The 21,416-nt window shown below is 46.0% G+C and overlaps 1 protein-coding gene across 1 annotated transcript in view; it reads right to left on the reverse strand.

Moving 5' to 3' along the window:
* The window catches only part of LOC140185155 (A disintegrin and metalloproteinase with thrombospondin motifs 8-like), a 41,777-nt gene extending 24,310 nt beyond the window's left edge, over positions 1-17,467 (reverse strand). Inside the window, exons 1-3 of the mRNA XM_072238544.1 lie at positions 16,455-17,467; positions 12,299-12,431; positions 287-454 (exon numbers count right to left, since the gene is read on the reverse strand). Coding sequence (XP_072094645.1) covers positions 287-454; positions 12,299-12,431; positions 16,455-17,306 — 1,153 coding nt within the window. The 5' untranslated portion in view covers positions 17,307-17,467. The remainder of the gene's footprint in view (positions 1-286; positions 455-12,298; positions 12,432-16,454) is intronic.
* Between the last annotated feature and the right edge of the window lie 3,949 nt (positions 17,468-21,416).

The raw sequence follows: 21,416 nt of genomic DNA on the forward strand, positions 1-21,416 counted from the left end.
CAGGTCAGGCAGCATCTGTGGAGGGAAATAAACAGTCACTGTTTCAGGCTGAGACCCCTGCATTTATTTGTGTGTTTAATTGACAAGTTTTATTTGGTTAATTTCCCCCCTCTATGTGCACATCTGCAATTAAAAAAACCCCATACTGGTTGTAAAACACAGACTCTAATCAATAAAAACGGAGAAGTCACATTGGAATTGAAAACAGACTCCATGGAAGCTATATCTCGAAATAGAGAAAACACACATCATCGAAGATTAGAGGACCGTTCCACCATTCACTTACCGTGACCATTGTCAAAGAACTCTGTAACATGAAATGCACTACAGGGAGACCAGGGCAGGGTGTTGTTGAGTCGAATGAACAATGGGGCCATCACATGGTTTAACTTCATTTGGCCAAACAGCTTATCACAGGCCTTTGAGTCGTCATGAGGCATATTCAATTCATGACCTGTCAGCATTAAAAATAATGACATTCAAATTCAGATCTAAAGAGCTAAAGATAGTAATTATTTCAGAATTTCTTCATGCTCTGTATGCAATCTGGGTGAACTTTGATTATTATCAGCAAATAATTAAACTGGAAAAAATTAACAAACGTTGCAATCGTTTAAAACTAGCAAGGACATGAGGGGGTGAGGGGGTGGGGCAGGGAGATGTCAGAGGTATGCTTTTCATGCAGAGTGCGGTAGGTGCTTAGAGCATGCTGCCCAGGGTGGTGGTAGAAGAAGATACATTAGAGATATTTAAAAGATTCCTAGATAGACACATGGATGATAGCGAAATGGAGGACTATGTGGGAGGAAAGGGTTAAGTTGATCTTAGAGTACATTAAAAGGACGGTTATATGGGAGGGAAGGGTTAGATTGATCTTAGAGATGGTTAAAGGGTCAGAACAACATGATGGTAAAAAGGGCCTGTACTGCGCTGTTCTGATCGATGGCAGCGTTACAGAATGCTATTACAGTGCCAGCAACCAGGGTTCAATTCTGCCACTGTCGCCCACTTTCCAAAGGTATATGGATGAAAAACCTAGAACATTCCAGCACAGAACAGTACAGGCCCTTTGGCCCACAATGTTGTGACATCCTTTTAACCAGCTCTAACATAATTTTAAACCTTCCCTTCTACATAGCCTTCCATTTTTCTATAATCTATGTGTCTACTTAAGAGTTTCTTAAATGTCCTTAACGTATTTGCCTCCACTACCACCCCTGGCTGTGCGTTCCATACACCCACCACTCTCTGTGTAAAGAAAAAAATTGCCTCTGACATCCTCCCCTGTACCTTTCTCCAATCCCTTTAAAATTATGCCCCCTCATATTAGCCATTTCAGCCCTGAGAAGAAGCCTCTGGGTGTCCATTCTATCTATGCCTCTTATCATCCTGAGCACATCGATCAAGCCACCTCTTCACTCCAGAGAGAAAAGCCCTAGCTTGCTCAACCTTTCTTCATAAGGTAAGCTGTACAATCCTGGAAAATCTCCTCTTCACCCACCCTAAGGCTTTCACAGTAGGTCCACTTGGATGTAATTGAGTAGCGTGGGCTCATTGGGCTGGAAGAGGCCTGTTACCATGCTATATCTCTAAGCAAAAGGGAAATTAAGTTTTAAAGAGTGAATTCAACCATTAACAGGACACCATGGAACTAGAGAAATTTCCTGTCTAAGGCACAAACAGAATTGTTGATCGATGTCATCAGATAAAAAGATATTGCCATTGATCCAAGGATAGAATTCCACTCCATTGACTCATTTCCCATTCATCTTTACAGTATAGAATTTCAGATCCAGAAATAATAATGAAATGTATCATTTGATCTGTATGTAAACATGCGACCCGGCTATTTGTGATTAATGACTCACTGTTGTACATCAGCAATCAAGAACATCTGTACATTATCTAGCAGTTACAAAAGCTACCAAAGCATAATAGCATTTTGACTTCAAGACTATCATCCAGCGAGCCAAGGGTACAGATAGCGCGAAGAATTTTGTATTTCCATTGTCAATATTAATGCTGCCTGACCTGCTGAGTTCCTCCAGTATTTTGTACTGTACGTGTTCCTTTGGAATAAGTCCAAATACATTAGAATCCATGGCACCTCCTCCATTTAGTACTGATAAAATATACTCAGCATAATAACTTCAGAACAAAAATAGTGTGATAAGAGCTGATGAAGGAAAAACAGAGGGCTATGTGGGAGAGAAGAGTTAGATTGATCTTGGAGTAGGTTAAAGGGTTGGCACAACATCATGAGCCAAAGGACCTGGACTGTGCTGTATGCTCTATGACAGGCACAGTATTGTAGTAGTTAGTGTAATGCTATTACAGTGCCAAATAATGAGATAATCTTTGTATTTTATTGATGATAAGATTAAGAGACTGCCATATTCTGTTGGCAGAGTCAAGCAAATTAGAATTTGATGACATCAATGAAGCAATGGAAGGAGGAATACACAAGACTGGCATGAAATGTGAAGGGAGGTCTCCGTGCTCAGATTTCAAGACTAGTACCAATTTACACTGCTGTAAAGTAATATGTCACCGTATCTGCATATTCTTGATCAAAAAAGTGACTAATTCATACATTCTTCATGTTACAAAGGCAGCAGCTCAAGTTTCAAGTTTTGATTGCATACAGAACTATGCAAAGGTCTTCAGCACATATACAGTATATCGCTAGAGTGTATAAGACTTTCGCCCAGCACTGTAGTAATTTTATGTATTGCACTGTACTGCTGCAAAAAAAAACAAATTTCATGACATATGTGAGTGATGATAAACCTGATTCTGATATGAGTTTCCATTGTGGACTGAGAATGGGAAGGGGCAGGGAGAGGGGAATCTTTGATTGGGAAAAGGGGAAGGGAGAGGGGAAGCACCAGAGAGACATTCTGTAATGATCAATGAACCAATGCCAGGTGTCTCAGGGCTGGGTGTGTCTGCACCTGCACCACCCCCCACCCTGGCACTCCTCTGCCACCTGTCACACACTTCACCCGCACCGATCCACCATCGCCATTCCCAACATCCTTTGCTCCCACAAGATTTACAAACTCTTTCACCACTCCATGTTGACAAGTACAGTACTGTGCAAAAACCTTAGGCCCATATATTTATCTAGTGTGTCATAGACTTTTGCACAGGACTGTACATTGAAACATACAGTGAAATGTGTTGTTTGTGTTAAGAACTAACACCCCCAAGGGTGCCCACAAGTGTCGCTGCACATTTGGTGCCAACAATGTAGTTAAGATTTAGATTAGATTGTTAAAGTTAAATTAATCCAGTGAAGTTTAAGAGCATAGCTCTACTTTAACAAATTGTTTGCAATCCAGAGTCTACATCCCCGCTGCGTGCTCGAATGCCAGTGACAAGGGCTGACCCAGAATCGGATGGGCCCGTGTAAGTAGGAGGCATGTGGAGTGGTCATTGGGTGTGCCCAGAGTCCAGCTCCCATCATCAGCTATTCTGGCAGCCATCAGAGTCTGACGGTCAATTGGAAGCCTAGAAGGCAGCTGGAGGCCTGTTCTGAAGCCGGAGGACCGTCTGTGTGTGTGGATGTGTGGGAGGGGAGACGCAGGGGAAGGAGGGAGGGATGGGGTTTGCTTTGCTGTTGTTGCTTTGTTGCTTGTTGTGTTCTTAGCTGTTCTGCCAGCATCGTGGGCATGCTGTGTGGGTGCTGGAGTGGGCGCGACACTTGCAGGCTTCCACCATCCCGAGGTGTGTTGGTTATTAATACGAGGACGCATTTCACTGTACGCTTGAATGCACATGTGATACATAAAAAGAATCTGAATCAGATCTTATTTTGCACAACTTTCAGGCAGTGTGGAAATGAAGTTGAATCGTAAGGCCAATTTTTGAACTGTTCTCAAGCTATCCAACCCAAATTCAATTTGCAAACAAAATTTGCATGTCATACAAAGCCAAAATTGGCGATGGGTGTGTATGACAATGTCCAAATGGAGAGCATTAATAAGGAGAATCCTTGAACGGTTAAGCAAGATATCGAGCAAAATACTTATGGCGTCCCAGATGTCTCCAGCACCTCTGACCAGGGAAAGTGGAAGGAAGCCAAATCTCCAAATCTTCTCTGGAGTACAAAACTGGCAATATGCCTAATCTGCTCTTAACAAAGCAACAAAGATATATTTTAAAATAAAGAAGTATAACTTTCAGTGATGAAGTGTAACTAATCCTTTTTGAGAAAAAAAAAGATAAATCCCTTTTGAAAACTAAGTTTGAAATATTGTCTTTCCACCACTGAAGACAAAATAAGTCCAGTCGAGCTGGAGTACTCAGAAGGGATGTGAATAATTATGTTCTGCAAGCCTCTAACCTCCTAATAGCTAACAGATGACAGGCTAACCGTTTGCTAATGGTGGGAGTATTGCATCTCTTTGGTAGCAGTCGGGTTAGTGCTACTGTGGGCTATGCATTGCTTATCAGAAGAGCCAGGTAAAAATCAGGGTAATTCTATCAGGGTTCAAGCATCTACTTGTCAGAGACAAGTCACTACTCAAACTCACAATACCATGCTCAGCTACCCATTGCTTTTATTATAACATCTTGATCCTCACCACTCAATCTTTGCTCAAAAATTTGACTCAAATTTCATTTATAATCAAGGATCAGCTTTATTCAGCCAAACAAGAAAAAGACTGCAGATGCTGGAAATCCAAGCAACACACACAAAATGCTGGAGGAACTGAGCAGGCCAGGCAGCATCTATGGAAAGAAGTACCTGTACATCTACATGGATTAGGAATTTGCTGCGATGTGTTGGTCAAGATGTGACATGCAACAAAAATCAAATACAACAATTAGAAAGAATAAAGAATTACATATAAGTTAGAGGTTAAAGGACAGATATGGAATAAAATGTACATGAAAATGTAAATGCTAGCACCTATTTATCATGTAAACAGCATTATAAAAGGTGGTTTAAAGTGGTTGCTGTGCAGTGGAGTGTTTGGGGTAATAGATGGGGGGGGGGGTGGCTAATAGAATGGTTGATCAGACAAACTGCTTTGGAGAAGGAACTTTTAAGATGCCGTGAAGTTTTTGTTTTACTAGCCCTTTCGCACTTTCTAGAAAGGAGCTTTGCAAAGGGCAGTTTGCTGGGTGGGTAGTGTCCGCAATGATATTTCCTACCGGCTTTTTGTCCTGCAGTGACTGTAGGCTGCAAGCAATGACCTTTTCTGCTGACCTGACAGTTCACTGTAGTTTTTGCATGTCGTGAGAGGGTGCAGACAGCAATGGTTGAGATGAGGTTGCTCTCTATGATGGCAGTGTAGCATTGCACCATTATGTCTGGGGAAGATGGAGCCTTACCAACTGCTGCAAGAAGGAATCTTCTTTTCTGTGAGTAAGAGGCCAGCTAATTATTTGTACATGAGAAGTGGCAGATGGGACCACCAGCAATCTTAGCTTACAAGATGGAGATAGTTCTTAAAATTTGCTGATCGTAAAATTACATATGGTACTGCCTGCTAACAGATGCCTCAGCCCAATACATAGTGGGCATATCCCTCCATATTATCGGTTGTATCTTCATCAGGTGTTGCCTCAAGAAAGCAACATCCATCAAAGTATCTCCACCATCCAAGCCATGCCATCTTTTTGCACCTACCACAAGGTGCAGAAGCCAGAAGTCCATCATCACCAGGTTTACGAACAGCTAATTCCCTTCACCCACTCAGTTCTGAGCCAACCTGCACAACTATATTCACCACCTCAGTATAGTAACACCCATGACCACTTTACACGACAATGAACTTTGCTTTCAACACACACAAAATACTGCAGGAACTCAGCAGGTCTGGCTGCATCTACGGAGGGGAATAAAGAGTCGACGTTTCAGGAAGAAACCCTTCATCGGGGCTGCAAAAATAGATGTGAAGTCAGAGTAAGAAGGCGGGGGGAGGGGAGGAAGCGGTACAAGGTGGTAGGTGATAGGTGAAACTGGAAGAGGGAGAGGGGTGAAATAAAGAGCTGGGAAGTTGATTAGTGAAAGAGATATAGGGCTGAAGAAGGGGGAATCTGACAGGAGAGGACAGAGACCATGGGAGAAAGGGAAGGGGAGGGACAGTAGAGGGAGTTGGTGGGCTGGTAAGGTGAGAGAAGGAAATGGGAATCAGCGGGGGGGGGGGGGGGGGTAAATTACCAGAAGTTCGAGAATCAACTTACATGTCATCAGGTTGAAGGCTACCCAGACAGAATAAAAGATGCTGCTCCTCCAACCTGAGAGTGACCTCTTTGTGGTAGAAGAGGAGGCCATGGACTGACAGCCATCTGGGTAGCCTCCAACCTGATGACATGAACAGACACTTCTCGAACTTCTGGTAATTGCTCCCTCCCCCTTCACCATTACTTCTGTTTCTCCCATGGTCTTCTAGCCTCTCCTATCAGATTCCCCCTTCGACAGCCCTTTATCTCTTTCACCTATCAACTTCCCAGTTCTTTACTTCACTCCTCCCCCTCTCCGGGTTTCACCCATCACCTACCACCTTGTGTTTCTTCCTCCCCTCCCCCCACCTTCTTGCTGTAGCTTCTTATCTTTTTTTTATTTCCAGTCCTGATGAAGGGTCTCGGCCCAAAATGTCAACTGTACCCTTTTCCATAGATGCTGTGGTCCTTCTGCCAATCACTTTAGTTCCAAGCTCTCTTGTTCTCAACCTTTTCCACCAACCGAGATACTGCCTGGATAATTCATAAACAGTGATAAAAGGACACAAGCTGATCATCTAAAAGCCCACTCTGCTACTGATCAGAATGGAGTTCTATCACTCTATACAAATTATACCACCTCACCAGTCTGAAATGTCTCTCTACAGTTTGCATTTGTCCTACTCGTATGTTTCACATCCTCAAGGATCGTCAACTTTGTGTGGTAGGGAGCCTGGTGTGTTCCTGAGATCCTAATGGCAATGCTGTCAGGAGTTTAGCCTTCTAGTGCTTAGTTTGTGGTAGTGCCACCCATGACAGTAGGGTCAAGGGGGAGGTTTCAGACCGAGCGATCCATCCACAAACTCAACAGTAGAGCTGGTGGAATTTGATGACACATCCCAATGGCAGTGAAGGCAGAGGAAGACTGCAGCCATTCACCTTGCACTCTATGCCACCAACCTTGACCCCGATCAAGGGCCGCGTGTTGGCTGCTCGTGCATCAGCCTCCCCATGTTAAACAAAGTTACACTCAGGCATTCTCCATTAAGGGTATGCACTCTAACATCCCAGAGCAGAATGTGTGGATCCTGGATTGGCCTTTACAGCCTCAAGGACACACCAACAGACAACTCCTTAGGAGAACAGCATACTCAGGTGTTCGAAAAACTACTGTTATACACTCAGTGGCCACCTAATTACACACATCTGCTCGTTAATGCAAATATCTAATCAGCCAATCATGTGACAGCAACTCAATGTGTAAAAGCATGCAGATGTAGTCAAGAGGTTCAGTTGCTGTTCAGACCAAACATCAGAATGGGCAAGAAATGTGATCTATGTGACTTGGACTGTGGAATGATACTTGATTCCAGATGGGCTGGTCTGAGCATCTCAGAAATTGCTGATCTCCTGGGATTTTCATATACAATAGGCTCTAGAGCAGAGGTTCCCAAACTGGAATCCATAGACCCCTTGATTAATGGGAAGGGTCCTTGGTTAATGTTAATGAGAGAGGTCAGAGGACAGGAAGACGACAGTGACTCAAATAACCACGTATTACAACAGTGGTGTGCAGAAGAGCATCTCTGAATGCACAACACGCCAAACCTTGAAGTGGATGGGCTACAGCAGCAGAAGACTACGGACATACACTCAGTGGCCAAATTATTAGGTGAGAAGGTACCTAATAAAGTAACCACTGAGTGTATTTTAGCTTGAAGGCTTACGATTTCTGCAATTACTTAACTTTTGAAATGTCCAATTTTACTCTTCTGCTTCCAAGGGATATCACTACAGATATTCCTGTGTTTCTAATACAGCCATAGCTTCACTACGGTTCTGATATTCTTCTGATAATGTGGTTCTCCAAAGAAAGAATTCAGTATTTTGTTTCTGCATGTTGGTGTTCCTCACCCTTCCTTTTCAGTCCTGATGAAGGGTCTTGTCATGAATCACTGACTGTCTATATTCCTCCATGGATGCTACCTGACCTGCCGAGCTCCTCTAGCATTTTGCATGTGTTGCTTTGTTTCTGCAACTGCCTGGTACCACTGGACCCAGACTTTCAAGGTCAATAGAGAGGAACTGTCCCAGTGCAATGGCTTTCCACTTTAAGAACTCTCCTGAGATACGATGGCCAACCAACACACAACTGCCTTGCCTGCTTGAATCTGAAATAAAACATATCTCAAGGTCTACTTCTAAAATAATTAAAAAGTTATTTGTAGAGAAATACTTGGCACCTGATCAGCATTACTCTGCAATTACTTAATCTACAGTATAATGCTCAACAGCTGAGTGATGTAACATTTCGATGCAAATCCTTTTATCAGCACTATGCTTCATCCTTGCAAGGCATAGGCATTGGCAGCGTGATGAACACAATGTGTTTTTAACAATGAAGCCGGTTCCTTGGGTATGGTAGCCCAGCCGTTAAGTTATTGGAAGAGTCTCTCAAAACCTAGATGACCTACTATAGATGATAAATCTTACTTTAACTTTGACCAGTCAAGAGATCAACAATCCCCATCTTGGTAGTGAGGCAATCTGAATTCCAATAATTACATAAATCTGGAATTAATAAGATAGGATCAGTAACCAAGAAAATCACTGGACTGTTGCAAAAACCAATGCTTCACTAATATGCTGAATGCAAGGAAATAGCCAGATGTACATGATTCTGTCACAACAGTGGAAATACAATAATACACAACCATCTTAGGCACATACATAGCTAGGGAGTCTGCATCTTCTGCCCTGTACCGTAGTAATTAGAGATTAAGGGAGCTAGGGCTTTACCCTTTGGAGAGAAGGAGGATGAGAGGAGACATGATAGAGGTATACAAGATAATAAGAGGAATAGATAGAGTGGATAGCCAGCGCCTCTTCCCCAGGGCACCACTGCTCAATACAAGAGGACATGGCTTTAAGGTAAGGGGTGGGAAGTTGAAGGGGGATATTAGAGGAAGGTTTTGTACTCAGAGAGTGGTTGGTGCGTGGAATGCACTGCCTGAGTCAGTGGTGGAGGCAGATACACTAGTGAAGTTTAAGTGACTACTAGACAGGTATATGGAGGAATTTAAGGTGGAGGGGGTTATATGGGAGGCAGGGTTTAAGGGTCGGCACAACATTGTGGACCAAAGGGCCTGTACTGTGCTGCACTATTCTATGTTCTAATTTTATGCAGCACTGTACTGTTGCTGCTGCAAAAAAAAAGAGATAAATTTCATGACATATGTGAGTGATGATAAACCTGATTCTGATATGGGTCTGTATTGTGGACTGAGAGTGGGAAGGGGGCAGGGAGAGGGGAATCATGGCTGCCATCTGTCCCAGACCACTCCCATGGTGCTTCACCCTTGCCATTCCCAACATCCATTGCTCCCACCAGATATAGAAACTCACTCTGGTCCACGTTGGCCATTACAGTACTGTGCAAAAGTCTTAGGCAACCTAGCTATATGTTGGTGCCTAAGACTTTTGCACAGTACTGTTTCTTGGACCTGATGAAGGGTCTCAGCCTGAGAAGTCTCCTGACCTGCTAAGTTCCTCCAGCATTTTGTATATGTTACTGTTAACTCACTTCTGAATGGCCCAGGAAGCTATTTCAGGAGGAAGTGTGTGTGGACAACAAAGGGTTGCCCTAGTCAGCAATCTGTCGAGGTCGGAAGTAACATATCAGTATTTTTGGTATTTCAGTTAACCTACATGTCCATCTCTCACCTTCCACCTACAAGAGGCTAACAATCAGCACTATGGAATTATTATTGGGCCATAATATTTTGCAGCACAAGAAGATAAGGAGGTGATGTGTGGATATCAGAATGGCGTAGGACCTGGTAAAGACACAATCAGGCCACATGGCTGGGAAGATAGAATTTGGACATGTTGAAAACTTGACTATTATGGGTACTGGCCTCCCTGGCATTGAGGATATCTTCAAAAGATGATGCCTCAAAAAGGTGGCATCTATCATTAAGGACCCGTCACCCAGGACATACACAACTGATGCTATTTAAAAACAGTTTGTTCTAAGCACAGTGTAATGTCTAACGGCCACATGAGGTGCAGAAGATTGATGCTAGTTAAAAACGTTTGCTAATAGACCCAAATAAGTGAATGGAATCCCAGCTAGTTCTTCAACTTGTTTTTGTTCTTTAAGAGTTATCCCAAATAAGCAGCTGTCCTGATTAACTTAAACGCAAACCTGACGAAGGGTCTCGGCCTGAAACGTCGACTGTACCTCTTCCTACAGATGCTGCCTGGCCTGCTGCGTTCACCAGCAACTTTGATGTGTGTCCTGATTAACTAATGGCCCAATTAACCAAATCCAAAGTATATTTCATTGTAATTTATAGTTTGTTTGTGTGCATTGCAATGTACTATTGCTACAAAGTAACATATGTCATGGCACATGTCAGTGATACAAAACCCGATTCTGAGCCCCAGGTAGAATGCAGCTCCTCATCCTGGGCCAATGCAACTGGACTATCAGCATAGACAAAGCTGGCTAGCACACACAAAATGCTGGAGGAACTCAGCAAGTCAGACAGCATCTATGAAGAGGAATAAAGAGCCAACGATTCAGGCCGAGGCCCTTCACCAGGACTGGAGAGGAAGGGGGCAGAAGCCAGAAAGCTCAGAAAGCTGGTTAGCCAGGTGGAAGGAAGCTGTGAAATGCTTACGGGGTTGAGGAGAGTAGAGATGCATCTCAAGCTTAGCGCCCGGATAAGTGTCTCCCGCTGAAGAAGACTTTTACCCGACTGTGTTCAATATCTAGTTCTCTAAACAAAAAATGTGAACACTACACCAAATTTTATTATTAGCAACTGTATAGTTCCTGAACCAGATTACCTTTATTCTGATTTATCATCGGGCCAAAGAGAAGTTGATGGAATTGATTAAGTATAGAGAGTATCATTTGAACATCGAAGAGAACAGGACAAGGCCACTCAGCCAACTATGTCCGTGATGAGGATGATACCAACTTAAACAAATCCCATAGTCTATTTCCCTCCAACTCACATGCCTGTCTAAATACATTGCTTTGTATCTGCTTTCACCACCTCCCTGGCACTGTGCTCCAGACCCCTATAAAGCCACTTGCTTCTCAAATCTTCCAACAATGACAGACAGACAAACAATCAAAATTTTATGAGAAACTGTGTGCCCCTGTGCACACACCCAAACTCACAGTTTCCAGGAGGTGCTTGTTTGCAAAGGTGTGAAGCCCTGTGCCTCTATCGTTGCCTGTTTCACCCTGATCGATACCTTTGCCCAGCTTCCGAGGCTCCCATGATCATCAAATCAGAGGCATACAGGGCAAGCACAGCTCCTTAACTCTGCCCAACAGGGTACACAGTGACTGGTGTCACTTGCCTTCATTTCACGTACACAGTTTGCAGGCAGAAGAGAATTCATCTTGCATGACTTCAAACATCTCCTTTCCTGGAGCAGATCAGGTGAATCCATCTGTTTTACGTTTTCAATGGTTTTTTCCACTTACATCCCAAGTGACCACCTTCCAACCCTCCAGTAATCCATTCTGATGTGCTCCTTCACACCCTCTTCCTGAAGCTTCTCTGCTTCCAACTCCAGGATCACTCTCTAATATCCATTAGTCTCTTCCCCAAACTACTTCAAACCACTTCAGACTCCCGTCGATCTTTCCTCACTCCATATAAGATATACTTAGAGATACAGCATGGTAACAAGCCCAGTTACACCCACATGTCCAATTAACCTACTAAGTTAATCACAATCTTTGGACTGTGGGAGGAAACCGGAACACCCAGAGGAAACCCACATGGTCATGGGGAGAACATACAAGCTCCTTATGGACAGCGGTGGGAATCAAACCCCAATCACTGGCGTGGTAATAGTGTTATGCTAACCTTTATCCGCCCATGCCCATGAAAACAGGCGATGCAGAGCACCCCTCATTGGGCCCAAAGACGGCAACAATGCCCAGGATTGTTTTGTTGAGATCATCAGAACACACAAGTGCAGGTTCCCCACACCGCCTTCACATGCTGAAGAACCTGAGCTCAAGTTAATAAACATTTAACGAATAGACCACAGTTATGACCGATTTTGCAGCCGATTGCGAGTTCCACTATACCTAGTTCATGTGCGGTGGTGTAGGCTGCCTGAAGACCGTTATCTTCAATCACAGCGCAGCTTCGGCTTTGGTCACACATGGTGCCAGTGTCCGCCACCCCAAGGGTATCGCAGCTCTTGTGGCCACAGATGTCCTGCAAGGAAGAAATAAGAAACAGTTCAAACACACTCCCTCCAAAAGAAAAACTAATGAGCAAAACACCCATGTTACACATACTTATCATGTTTTTCCCGCTGACTCAGTAGTAAATTGTTTAGTATCTGTGTGGAATAAATAAGAGTGCCGAAGACTGGTGAATAAATACTACTGACGTAAATTCATAAGACATAGGAGCTGAATTAGGCCTGCTCCAACATTCCATCATGACTGATTTATTATCCCTCTCAACCCCATTCTCCTGCCATCTCCCTGTAACCTTTCATACCCTTCCTAATCAAGAACCTATCATCCTCAGCTTTAAATATACCCAAAGATTTGGTCTCCACAGCCATCCATGGCAATGAATTGCATAGATTCACCACCCTCTGGCTGAAGATATTCCTTCCCACCTCCGTTCTAAAGTTATTTTGAAGCTGTGTCCCCAGTCCTAGACTTTCCCGCTATAGGAAACAAACTCTCCACGTCCATTCTATCTAGGCCTTTCAATATTCAATAGGTTTCAATGAGATCTCCCCTCAATCTTCAGCAAGTACAGGCCCAGAGCATTCAAATACTCCTCATAAATGATGCCAAACACTCTCTCATTAATAATGCCACATAACTGACTCATTAATAACATTTTATTTATTTATTGAGAGATACAGCACAAAACAGGGCCTTCTGGCCCAATGAGCCTCACCACTCAGCAACCAACCTATTTAACCCTCGACTGACCACAAAACAATTTACAATGACCAATTAACCTACTGCCAGGTACATCTTTGGACTAAGAGAGGAAACTGGCGGAATTGGAGGAAATCCACACAGTCATGGGGAGAACGTATAAATTCCTCACAGACACCGGCAGAATTGAACTCTGAATTCCGGCGCTCCGAGCTGTAACAACCGCTACGCTACCGTGGCACCCAATTCTTTAGTATCTGTCTGGAATAAATGAGAATAACAAAGACTGGTGAATAAATACTACCGACATAAACTCCAAATGCAGCACAGTCTAGGAGTTCCAGTAAAGATGGGAACAAATGTTCAATTAAAACGTTGCTTTACCAGCTAAACATTTAAGTAGCACACCGAGTGATATTTCAATTAAGCCTTTGTGGAATACACTAGCTGGCTGCTGTCACACTCAGTTATGCTCCCTTTCAAATCTGCAATTTTGCTGGCTGGCTGCCAGACACATTCTTAGAAAATACAGTTGTGTATCAATCAAATCTACCACTTTCAAAAAGCACAATGGTAAAATAAAACCCTCATCCAATCAATCTGACATCCTTAAACTTTCAGATAGAGGACAAAAATTACTTCATTTTTACATTTGGCTTTATGCAAATACTGTTTACTTACAATACAAACAAAGAATTCCTAACTTCTAACGAAAGGAACAGAACACCGAGGACTAAAGGGATTAAACACTCTGCTTTGGCCAAAATATTTAGGCTGTTGGATCCAATTGCCATTAAACTGATCAGAGGAGTTGCTACAACTTCAAGTAGAACATCCTACTATTTCCAACTTTTAGGAAAAAGTACTCTGCGTCTCAGAATAGAAATTTGCCCTGAAAAGTTGCGCGATGGAATCATCCATTTCAAAGCTTTAAATCTTTAGTAACACTTTAATTTTTCCATTCCAGTGCGATAATTAGTGTGCTGGCATTCATTGGAATGTCTATTTGAGTACATATTTATTCATCACTATTTTTGCTGATAGATGTTTTTCAACGTGTAATAATTTGGTTAGTGATCTATTTGGGTACATTTGGATATTTGTGTACTTGTCTTTGGGTATTTGTCTCTGTGGGTACATATTTATCCATCAGTATTGTTGCTAATAGATGTTTTAGAATCTCACTGCAGAAAGGTCACATCTTCACACCAAATTGCAAGTTAGCCACTTTGGAATGTTTACACTCCCTGTCTGTCACAAAGGAAAACTAAATAAGGTTATGGAGCCAGCAGGGGTACAAATCTACTGGCTGCAGTTAATAAATTCTCTCATTACCCTCCACAGATCAGGCTCTGAAAAAAAATCTAGCAGATGTAGAACTTGTACACTCAGACATTTACCTGTGCATTGACCAGAACCAACACCTTGAGCAGAAAACCAGCATGGGGCATTTGCTATTTCAAAAGCTCAGAAATAGTCCCACATCTCCTAGCTAAGCAGAGAGCTTAGATAATTATATCCAGGGATGGCATGAGGTGTCTATATAGCTACTCTTGCACTGTCGTTATTAAAATCTGGTTGCCTGTAAGATTTTATTTTTAAACATGTCAAAATATAACTTTGGATTTCCAACGTATCAATTATATTTCGGATAGGAAAGTGGTTTGGGCTACTGGTCGGTCTCTCAACCCTACCGCTTAACCAGTCACCTGTCTCTCCTAAACTGAAACCCCGATTCACCTTGAATGAATAGAATAAAGGACCATGACTGATGGTCAGTTCTCCATTTATTGAGCCACACCGCTCAGTACAACACAGATTAACCGCAAGCAGCGGGTATTGTTCACAGCCTGAACTAAACCACAGTAGTTCCAACTCACCAGACACTTGCATCATCTCCCTCCCCCATTTCAAGTCTAACAAATCTCTTTACCTGAACCAAGTCACAAGAATCTGGACCGCGGTATTGTGTAGAGCGAGACACCCCAGTGTGTACACTGTGGAAGACATTTCTCCCATAGACGATAATCAGCAGCTAGCTCTCCGCGCAATGTACGCATCAGAACCCAACATTTGCGCGGATAATTTCGGCGGAAGTTTTGTCCCCGAATTACCCTCCCGACTTGCGAATTCCCTCGAACTACCAGCCGGGAGCGGTGATCCAATGGCAGGACTTGGGAGCCGAACTGCCTCCAGGATCGGGATCCTGAGATACGGAAACCCCGCGAGCACGGCACCTCCTGCGAGCGCAGCACTTCCCCGAACCGCTGAACTCTTTCGCCAGCCCCATCTCCCCGTGCTGATCGGGTCTGGAGCATGGACCCTCCCGGGACACCGGTAACCCCTTGGACCACTGGGGAGAAAGGATCCTGCGCCTGGATTTCGGACTGCCTCCTCCTGTCACTTCGGGGAGAGTTCAGAGATTGCCGGGGATAGGAGGGGGTTTTGCAGAGAGAGGGTGGTGGTGGAGATCTGCGGGTCACTAGAGGAGACAGTTGGGTCCGGGGTGCTGCGGAGCTCTAGACCTACAGACCGAGACTGGAATCCCGCGAGAAGCGGAAGAGGGAGATGAGCACCAGGAGTGGAGGAGCCCAGGGTGCGGGAGACATGAGACATGAGACAAGAGAAGAAACGGGGTCCCAGGATGGTGGGGAGGGGTATATACCGGGGAAAGGGAGATAGGCACCAGGAGTGGAGGAGTCCGGATGCCGGAGACGTAAAACAAGGAGCAGGGGGAGGAGTCAACAGAGAGAAGGAGCGAGGTACCAGAATGGTGGAGAGGCAGAAATCCCGGAAGAAGGGGAAGAAGGAGATGGGCACCTGAGGAAGAGGGTGTGGTCGGGAATCCTAGGGTGCTGAAGAGTAGAGGGCTGCAAGGAAGGAGAAACGGGAGAGAGAGTGTGGACACCGGGAAGAGGGTGCTTCCGGAACACTGGAAAGACAATGGTCCCCGGGAAATGGGCACCGAGAGAGAAGGAGCGAGGGGTCCCGGGATGTTGGAGAACGTGCGGTGGGGAAAGGAGAGTCCCGGAGAAGGATGGAGTGCAGCGAAGATGCAAATATAGGGAGAGAAGTGTGTGAGTGTGGTGTGGTGTGGTGTGTGTGTGTGTGTGTGTGTGTGGGGGGGGGGGTGGTGGTGTTGTTCTCAGAGTGCTGGAAAAACGAAGGTCCCAGGAGTGTGGGCACATCGGGGGATCCCCAGGAACAGCAGAAACAACGCGCGCAGCGCGGAACGCACCGTTACGCACGCGTCAGGATTCGAAAGCTGGAGGAGGGAGAGGAGAGGATAATGGTGAAGGGGCGAGTGGACTCCACCAGCCCTCTTTCAACTCACCTGGCGGGTGAACAGCAGCGCCGTGTCGTAGTGCTCGGGGTGCAGGTCGCTGGGCGGGTTGAAGCTACGCTGCCAGGTGCAGAAACGGCGCAGTGTGAGGCCGGCGTTAGCGGAGACGGAGGGACCCTCCTCGTCGTTCCCCGCCACCAGCACCTTGACCACTACCACGTGCAGCAGGTTCCGGATGCTGGGGTCCCGGTAAAGACCGGCCACCATTGCCATCAGTGTGAGCAGGTAGTGTTCGAGTCTGTCGCCGTGCCGCTTCGCCATCGACGCGTCGGCCACCAGTAGCGTCTCCATGAAGCGCGCCTCGGACACGAATCGGCGAGCGCGGCCGTCCGGCTCAATATGGGGCGGGCGGAGCGCTGGCAAGACGGGAGTCGACGGGCAGCCCCGCCACTCCAGCCGGTGAGGGCGCCGTAGCGAATGACCATCGGACCGCGGTTCGATCAGGTAGTCGTATCCGCCGGCCGAGAAGGCGCCCCGCATGCCTCCGCACAGGCTGACGGCTGCCCGCGACCCCCGGCTCCCTAGCAGCCCACCCGAGTAGAAGCAGCGGCGGAGAGACGGTTCGTCCCGCTCCCGGGACTCACCCAAGCGCCGCACGCTGAAGCCCGGGGCCAGGAAGCTGGAGTCGGGTACCAGGTGGAGGGTGAAGGGGGTGCCGAAGGCAAATAGGCGGTAGAGGCGCCGCTCGGCAGCGCCGACCAGCTCTGGGTGCTCGTCCCGCCCGTTCAGCTGCACCGGTGTCACCTCGGCCACGCACGGCTCCTGGGTAGCGGGGAGCAGCGGTTGGCCGAGCAGCAGTAGCACCGTCAGGGCGCCGACGAGCGGGGTTAACCTGCTGGGCATGGCCGGGCGAAGGGGAGGGGTCGTGGAGGGTGTGGATGTCAAACTTCAACGCACAGGATGAGGCGATCGGCAGGCTGGGCGCTAGGCTCCGGCCACTGACTGCTTACAGTGCCGGCACCTCCTTATATACTGTCACCGCCGCCGCCTCCGTGGCCGCGACCCGCGCCCCGCGATCGCCACCGTCCCCGGAGTCGGACTCTTGCGGAGAACTTTCCGCCAATCAGCGGTTGCTTCGCCACGCCCCCACCCACCTTGCTCCCCCCCTCCCGCCTTTAACTCTTGGGGCGCCGAGGACTAAGTGGGGGAACAGAGAGAGAGGAGGGGAGGGAGAAGAGAGAGAGAGAGAGAGGGGGAGTGGGAGAGAGGGGAGAGTTGGAGGAGAGGGAGGTAGGGGATGAGGGAGGACAGCGGGAGAGGAGGGAAGGGGGAGGTAGAGAAGGTGGGGAAGGAAGAGGAGAGGGAGGGAGGGAGGGGAGAGATGGAAGGAGAGGTGAGGATGGGGTGGGGACATGGGGAAAGGACGGAGGTTGGGAAGGGAGGGGTGAAAAGGGTAGGGAGGGGAGAGAGAGGGGAAGGGAGGGGGAGAGAGGGGAGAAAGGAGAGAGCGGGTGAGAAATGATAGCGGAGAGAGATAAAGGGGTCGGGAGGAAGGATTCCCAGAACCATTTCAGTCAGTGAGCCCAAGAAGAGACCATTCCTCCCATTGCAACTCCAACCCCACTCCCAAATCGTTCTGGACTTCGCCCTCTGTTACACCCTGCCAGGATGAGGAAACCCCCCCCTACCACAGCCCGAACCTTCCTCGCTGCGCAATCCGTCGGCTCAGTGCACCAGCCCCGGCAAGGAAAATCGGAGCACCTCAAGACCTTTGCAACTTGGGGATGGCAGGTTTACTCTCGGAGACGCGAGAGGAGGCAAAGTTTGTGTCTGATAAAACGGGGGGGGGGGGTGCTTATAAATAGAGAGCAATTAACGTGAGCATTTCAGATGTAAAGGCGTTCAGAACGCAGGTGATTGAGAAGGTTCCAGAGCTGGCCAGACCAACTTTATGGGGACTGAGATGGTTTGACTTGGAACTCGCTCCGAGCGCGGACTGCAACCGTTCCCAAGCCGGGAGAAGAGAGGGACGGGCCGGGGGAGACTGGAACCCACAGCGCTCTCCAACGGCTACTTTAGCCGGCGGGAACAGAGATCTGTTATCCCGCAGTTCCACGCTGAAACAAGCACCTGATTGAGCGAGGCAAGACACAAGATTCAAGACTGTTTATTTAATCAATCATCAGTACACGAGTGTAAAGGAGAACGAAATAATTGTTATTCCAGATTCAACGCAGCATAAAAACACAATAAGCATAAAGGACACAAAAACAGCACAATAAATATAAGTATAAAACATTCCTATATAGCAGAATCAGGCTTAATAGCAATGCCCCTTATCATGGTTCCTTCAGGTTGTTATAGCCGGGGGTGATAATGAGGATAAGCTCCCACTACCTATTAAATGCTCCCAATGGTGTGCGCCTTTGACAACCAAATCCAGCTCCTGGTCTTCACGTGTGGTATAGCAACTAAGCCCGGCGGAACTGTTCCTACTGACAGGAGAAGGGACAAAGGTGGGTTACTGACGCCTTAAAACCTGTCGCTTCGGGCAGATGGGGTTTGTCAGCCGTGGTTGGCAGCTCATCGAGAAGGAGAACTCTGATCTCAAACCTCGGCTGCCTTGCGGGAAGACTTCAGGAGTAAACCCCGAGGGAAACATCTGGAGCTGGAGTCCCTAAGATAGTTCTACATTGAGCTTAACGTTTACTTGGCGACACCCGCGACGCTGCTGGTGCCAAGCTATATCGGTCTCTGCCGTTCCTTTGGGTTTATCGGATCCGTGGAGAGGGGGAGCTTGCTATATGGGCAACAGCTTGCTCTCCATATTGTACTGCCCAGGCTTGCGTATCTAGTCAGCTGGGATGCAACATCCATGGTCGACCCTGAAGCGCGTCCTTAATTACGGATGCCGCCTTTTTGAGGGATTGCCTTTTGAAGACGTCCTCGATGCTGGGGAGGCTGGTGCCCACGATGGAGCTGGCTGAGTTTACAACTTTCTGCAGTTTTTTTCGCCGATCTTGTGCAGTGGCCACTCCATACCAGACGGGGATGCAACCAAATAGATAGATATATACTTTATTGTTCCTGAAGGAAGTTACAGTGTCACAGTAGCATTCCAAGTGTACAGATATAATTATTAGAAGAGAAGTAGAAAGAATAAAAAAATTAGTAACCCCAAAGAGGGTGTCACCACTTCTCCGCTATAGGTTGACCCATTATATAGCCTGAAGGCCAAGAGTAAGAATAACCTCATAGAGATCTTTAGAGCAGCACAGTTGTCTCAGTTTATTGTTAAAAGTGCTCCTCAGTTCAGCCAAGGTGGCAGACAGAGGGTGAGAAACATTGTCCAGAATTACTTAAAACTCCTTATGTAAATGTGTGTGTGTGTGTGTGTGTGTGTGTGTGTGTTGCCTGAGTATGAGCCTGAAAGCTGCCACTGCAAGCCTGTTTTTCATTGTTTCTGTACTTCTGTGGTTTACATATCTCAGAATCCCAGATACCTTGTTCTTTTTTTCCTCTTTAAGGCAAAGTGGTTGTTTTATGAATCCATATGCCCCATTTCTTGTCGTAGCAACCTTCATAGCCATTATCCAGATCCTCATAATCAAGTCCTCAAAACCTTCCACTAGAGCTGGTTGGAGAATTATCATATTGAGTTTATTGCCATGTGCACCAGGTAAGGTACAACAAAAGTTTTGCAGCAGCGTCATAGGCTCCTGGGTTCACTCAACACACAGAATGTAAATTATACAGAAATCATACAAGACTGGGCAAAAGAAGAGGAGACAGCAAAAGGGGCTGCAGAGGGTTGTAAACTCAACCAGCTCCATCACAGGCACAACTCTCCCCACAACTGAGGACATCTTTAAGAGGTGGTGCCTCAAGTAAGCAATGTGGATTGTTAAGGACCCTCACCATCCAGGACATGCCCTCTTCTCATTACCATTGTGTAGCAGGTACAGGAGGACTCACACTCACTGTTTTAGGAACAGCTTCTTCTGCTCCCCATCAGATTGCTGAAAGGCCCATCATCCTATCTATCATTATTCATTTCCTGCATTTTTTTTGTAATTTATAGTAATTTTTATGTCTTTACATTGCACTCCTACTACAAAATATCACATTTCATGTCATATAAGTCAGTGATTATAAAATTGATTCTGACAATACAAAAACACCACGCGAAGTGCACACTTTATTCGGTGCAGGAGGTATGTTCATGGTCTTCTGCTACTGTAGCCCATCCACTTCAAGGTTCTACGTTTTGTGTATTCAGAGATGTTCTGCTCACTCTTGTAATGCGTGGTTATTGGAGTTACTGTTGCCTTCATGTCAGCTTGAACTATTCTCCTCTGACCTCTGATTAACAAGGCATTTTTGCCAAAGAAATACCACTCACTGGATTTTTTTTTTGGTGTGTTTTCCACACCATTCGCTATAAACTCTAGAGCAGGGGATCCCAACCTGGGCCACCTGTTGGTTAATGGCAGGGGGGTCCATAGCATAAAAAAAGATTGGAAACCCCTGCTCTAGAGGTTGTTGTATGTGAAAATCCCAGGAGCTCCAAGATATTCAAACCATCCCACCTGGCACCAATAATCAGTCCATGATCAAGGTCACTTGGACTACATCTCTTCCCCATTCTGATGATAGATCTGAACAACAACTGAACCTCTTGACGATGTCTGCATGCTTTTATGCATTATGTTGCTGCCACATGATTGGCTGATTAGATATTTGCATTAATGAGCAGGTGTATAAGTGTACTTAATAAAGTGGCCAATGAGTGTAAGTCCTTGGTCATGTAAGAAGTGGTCTGTACTGTTCAGTCGATAGGGTTATGGTTGTGAATATTCTGTTTGCCACGAGATGGTGCTATTAACCAAGAATTCCAAACACGGATAATTCGGTTGTAAAATAATAAAATGCATCCAGTTAAACAAATCTTTTATTTACATATTCAATGTCCATCAACGATATTTTAATTTGTGACATAAATATGATAGAGTT

Source organism: Mobula birostris, chromosome 20 (assembly GCF_030028105.1).
Source record: "Mobula birostris isolate sMobBir1 chromosome 20, sMobBir1.hap1, whole genome shotgun sequence".
Lineage (NCBI taxonomy): Eukaryota > Metazoa > Chordata > Chondrichthyes > Myliobatiformes > Myliobatidae > Mobula > Mobula birostris.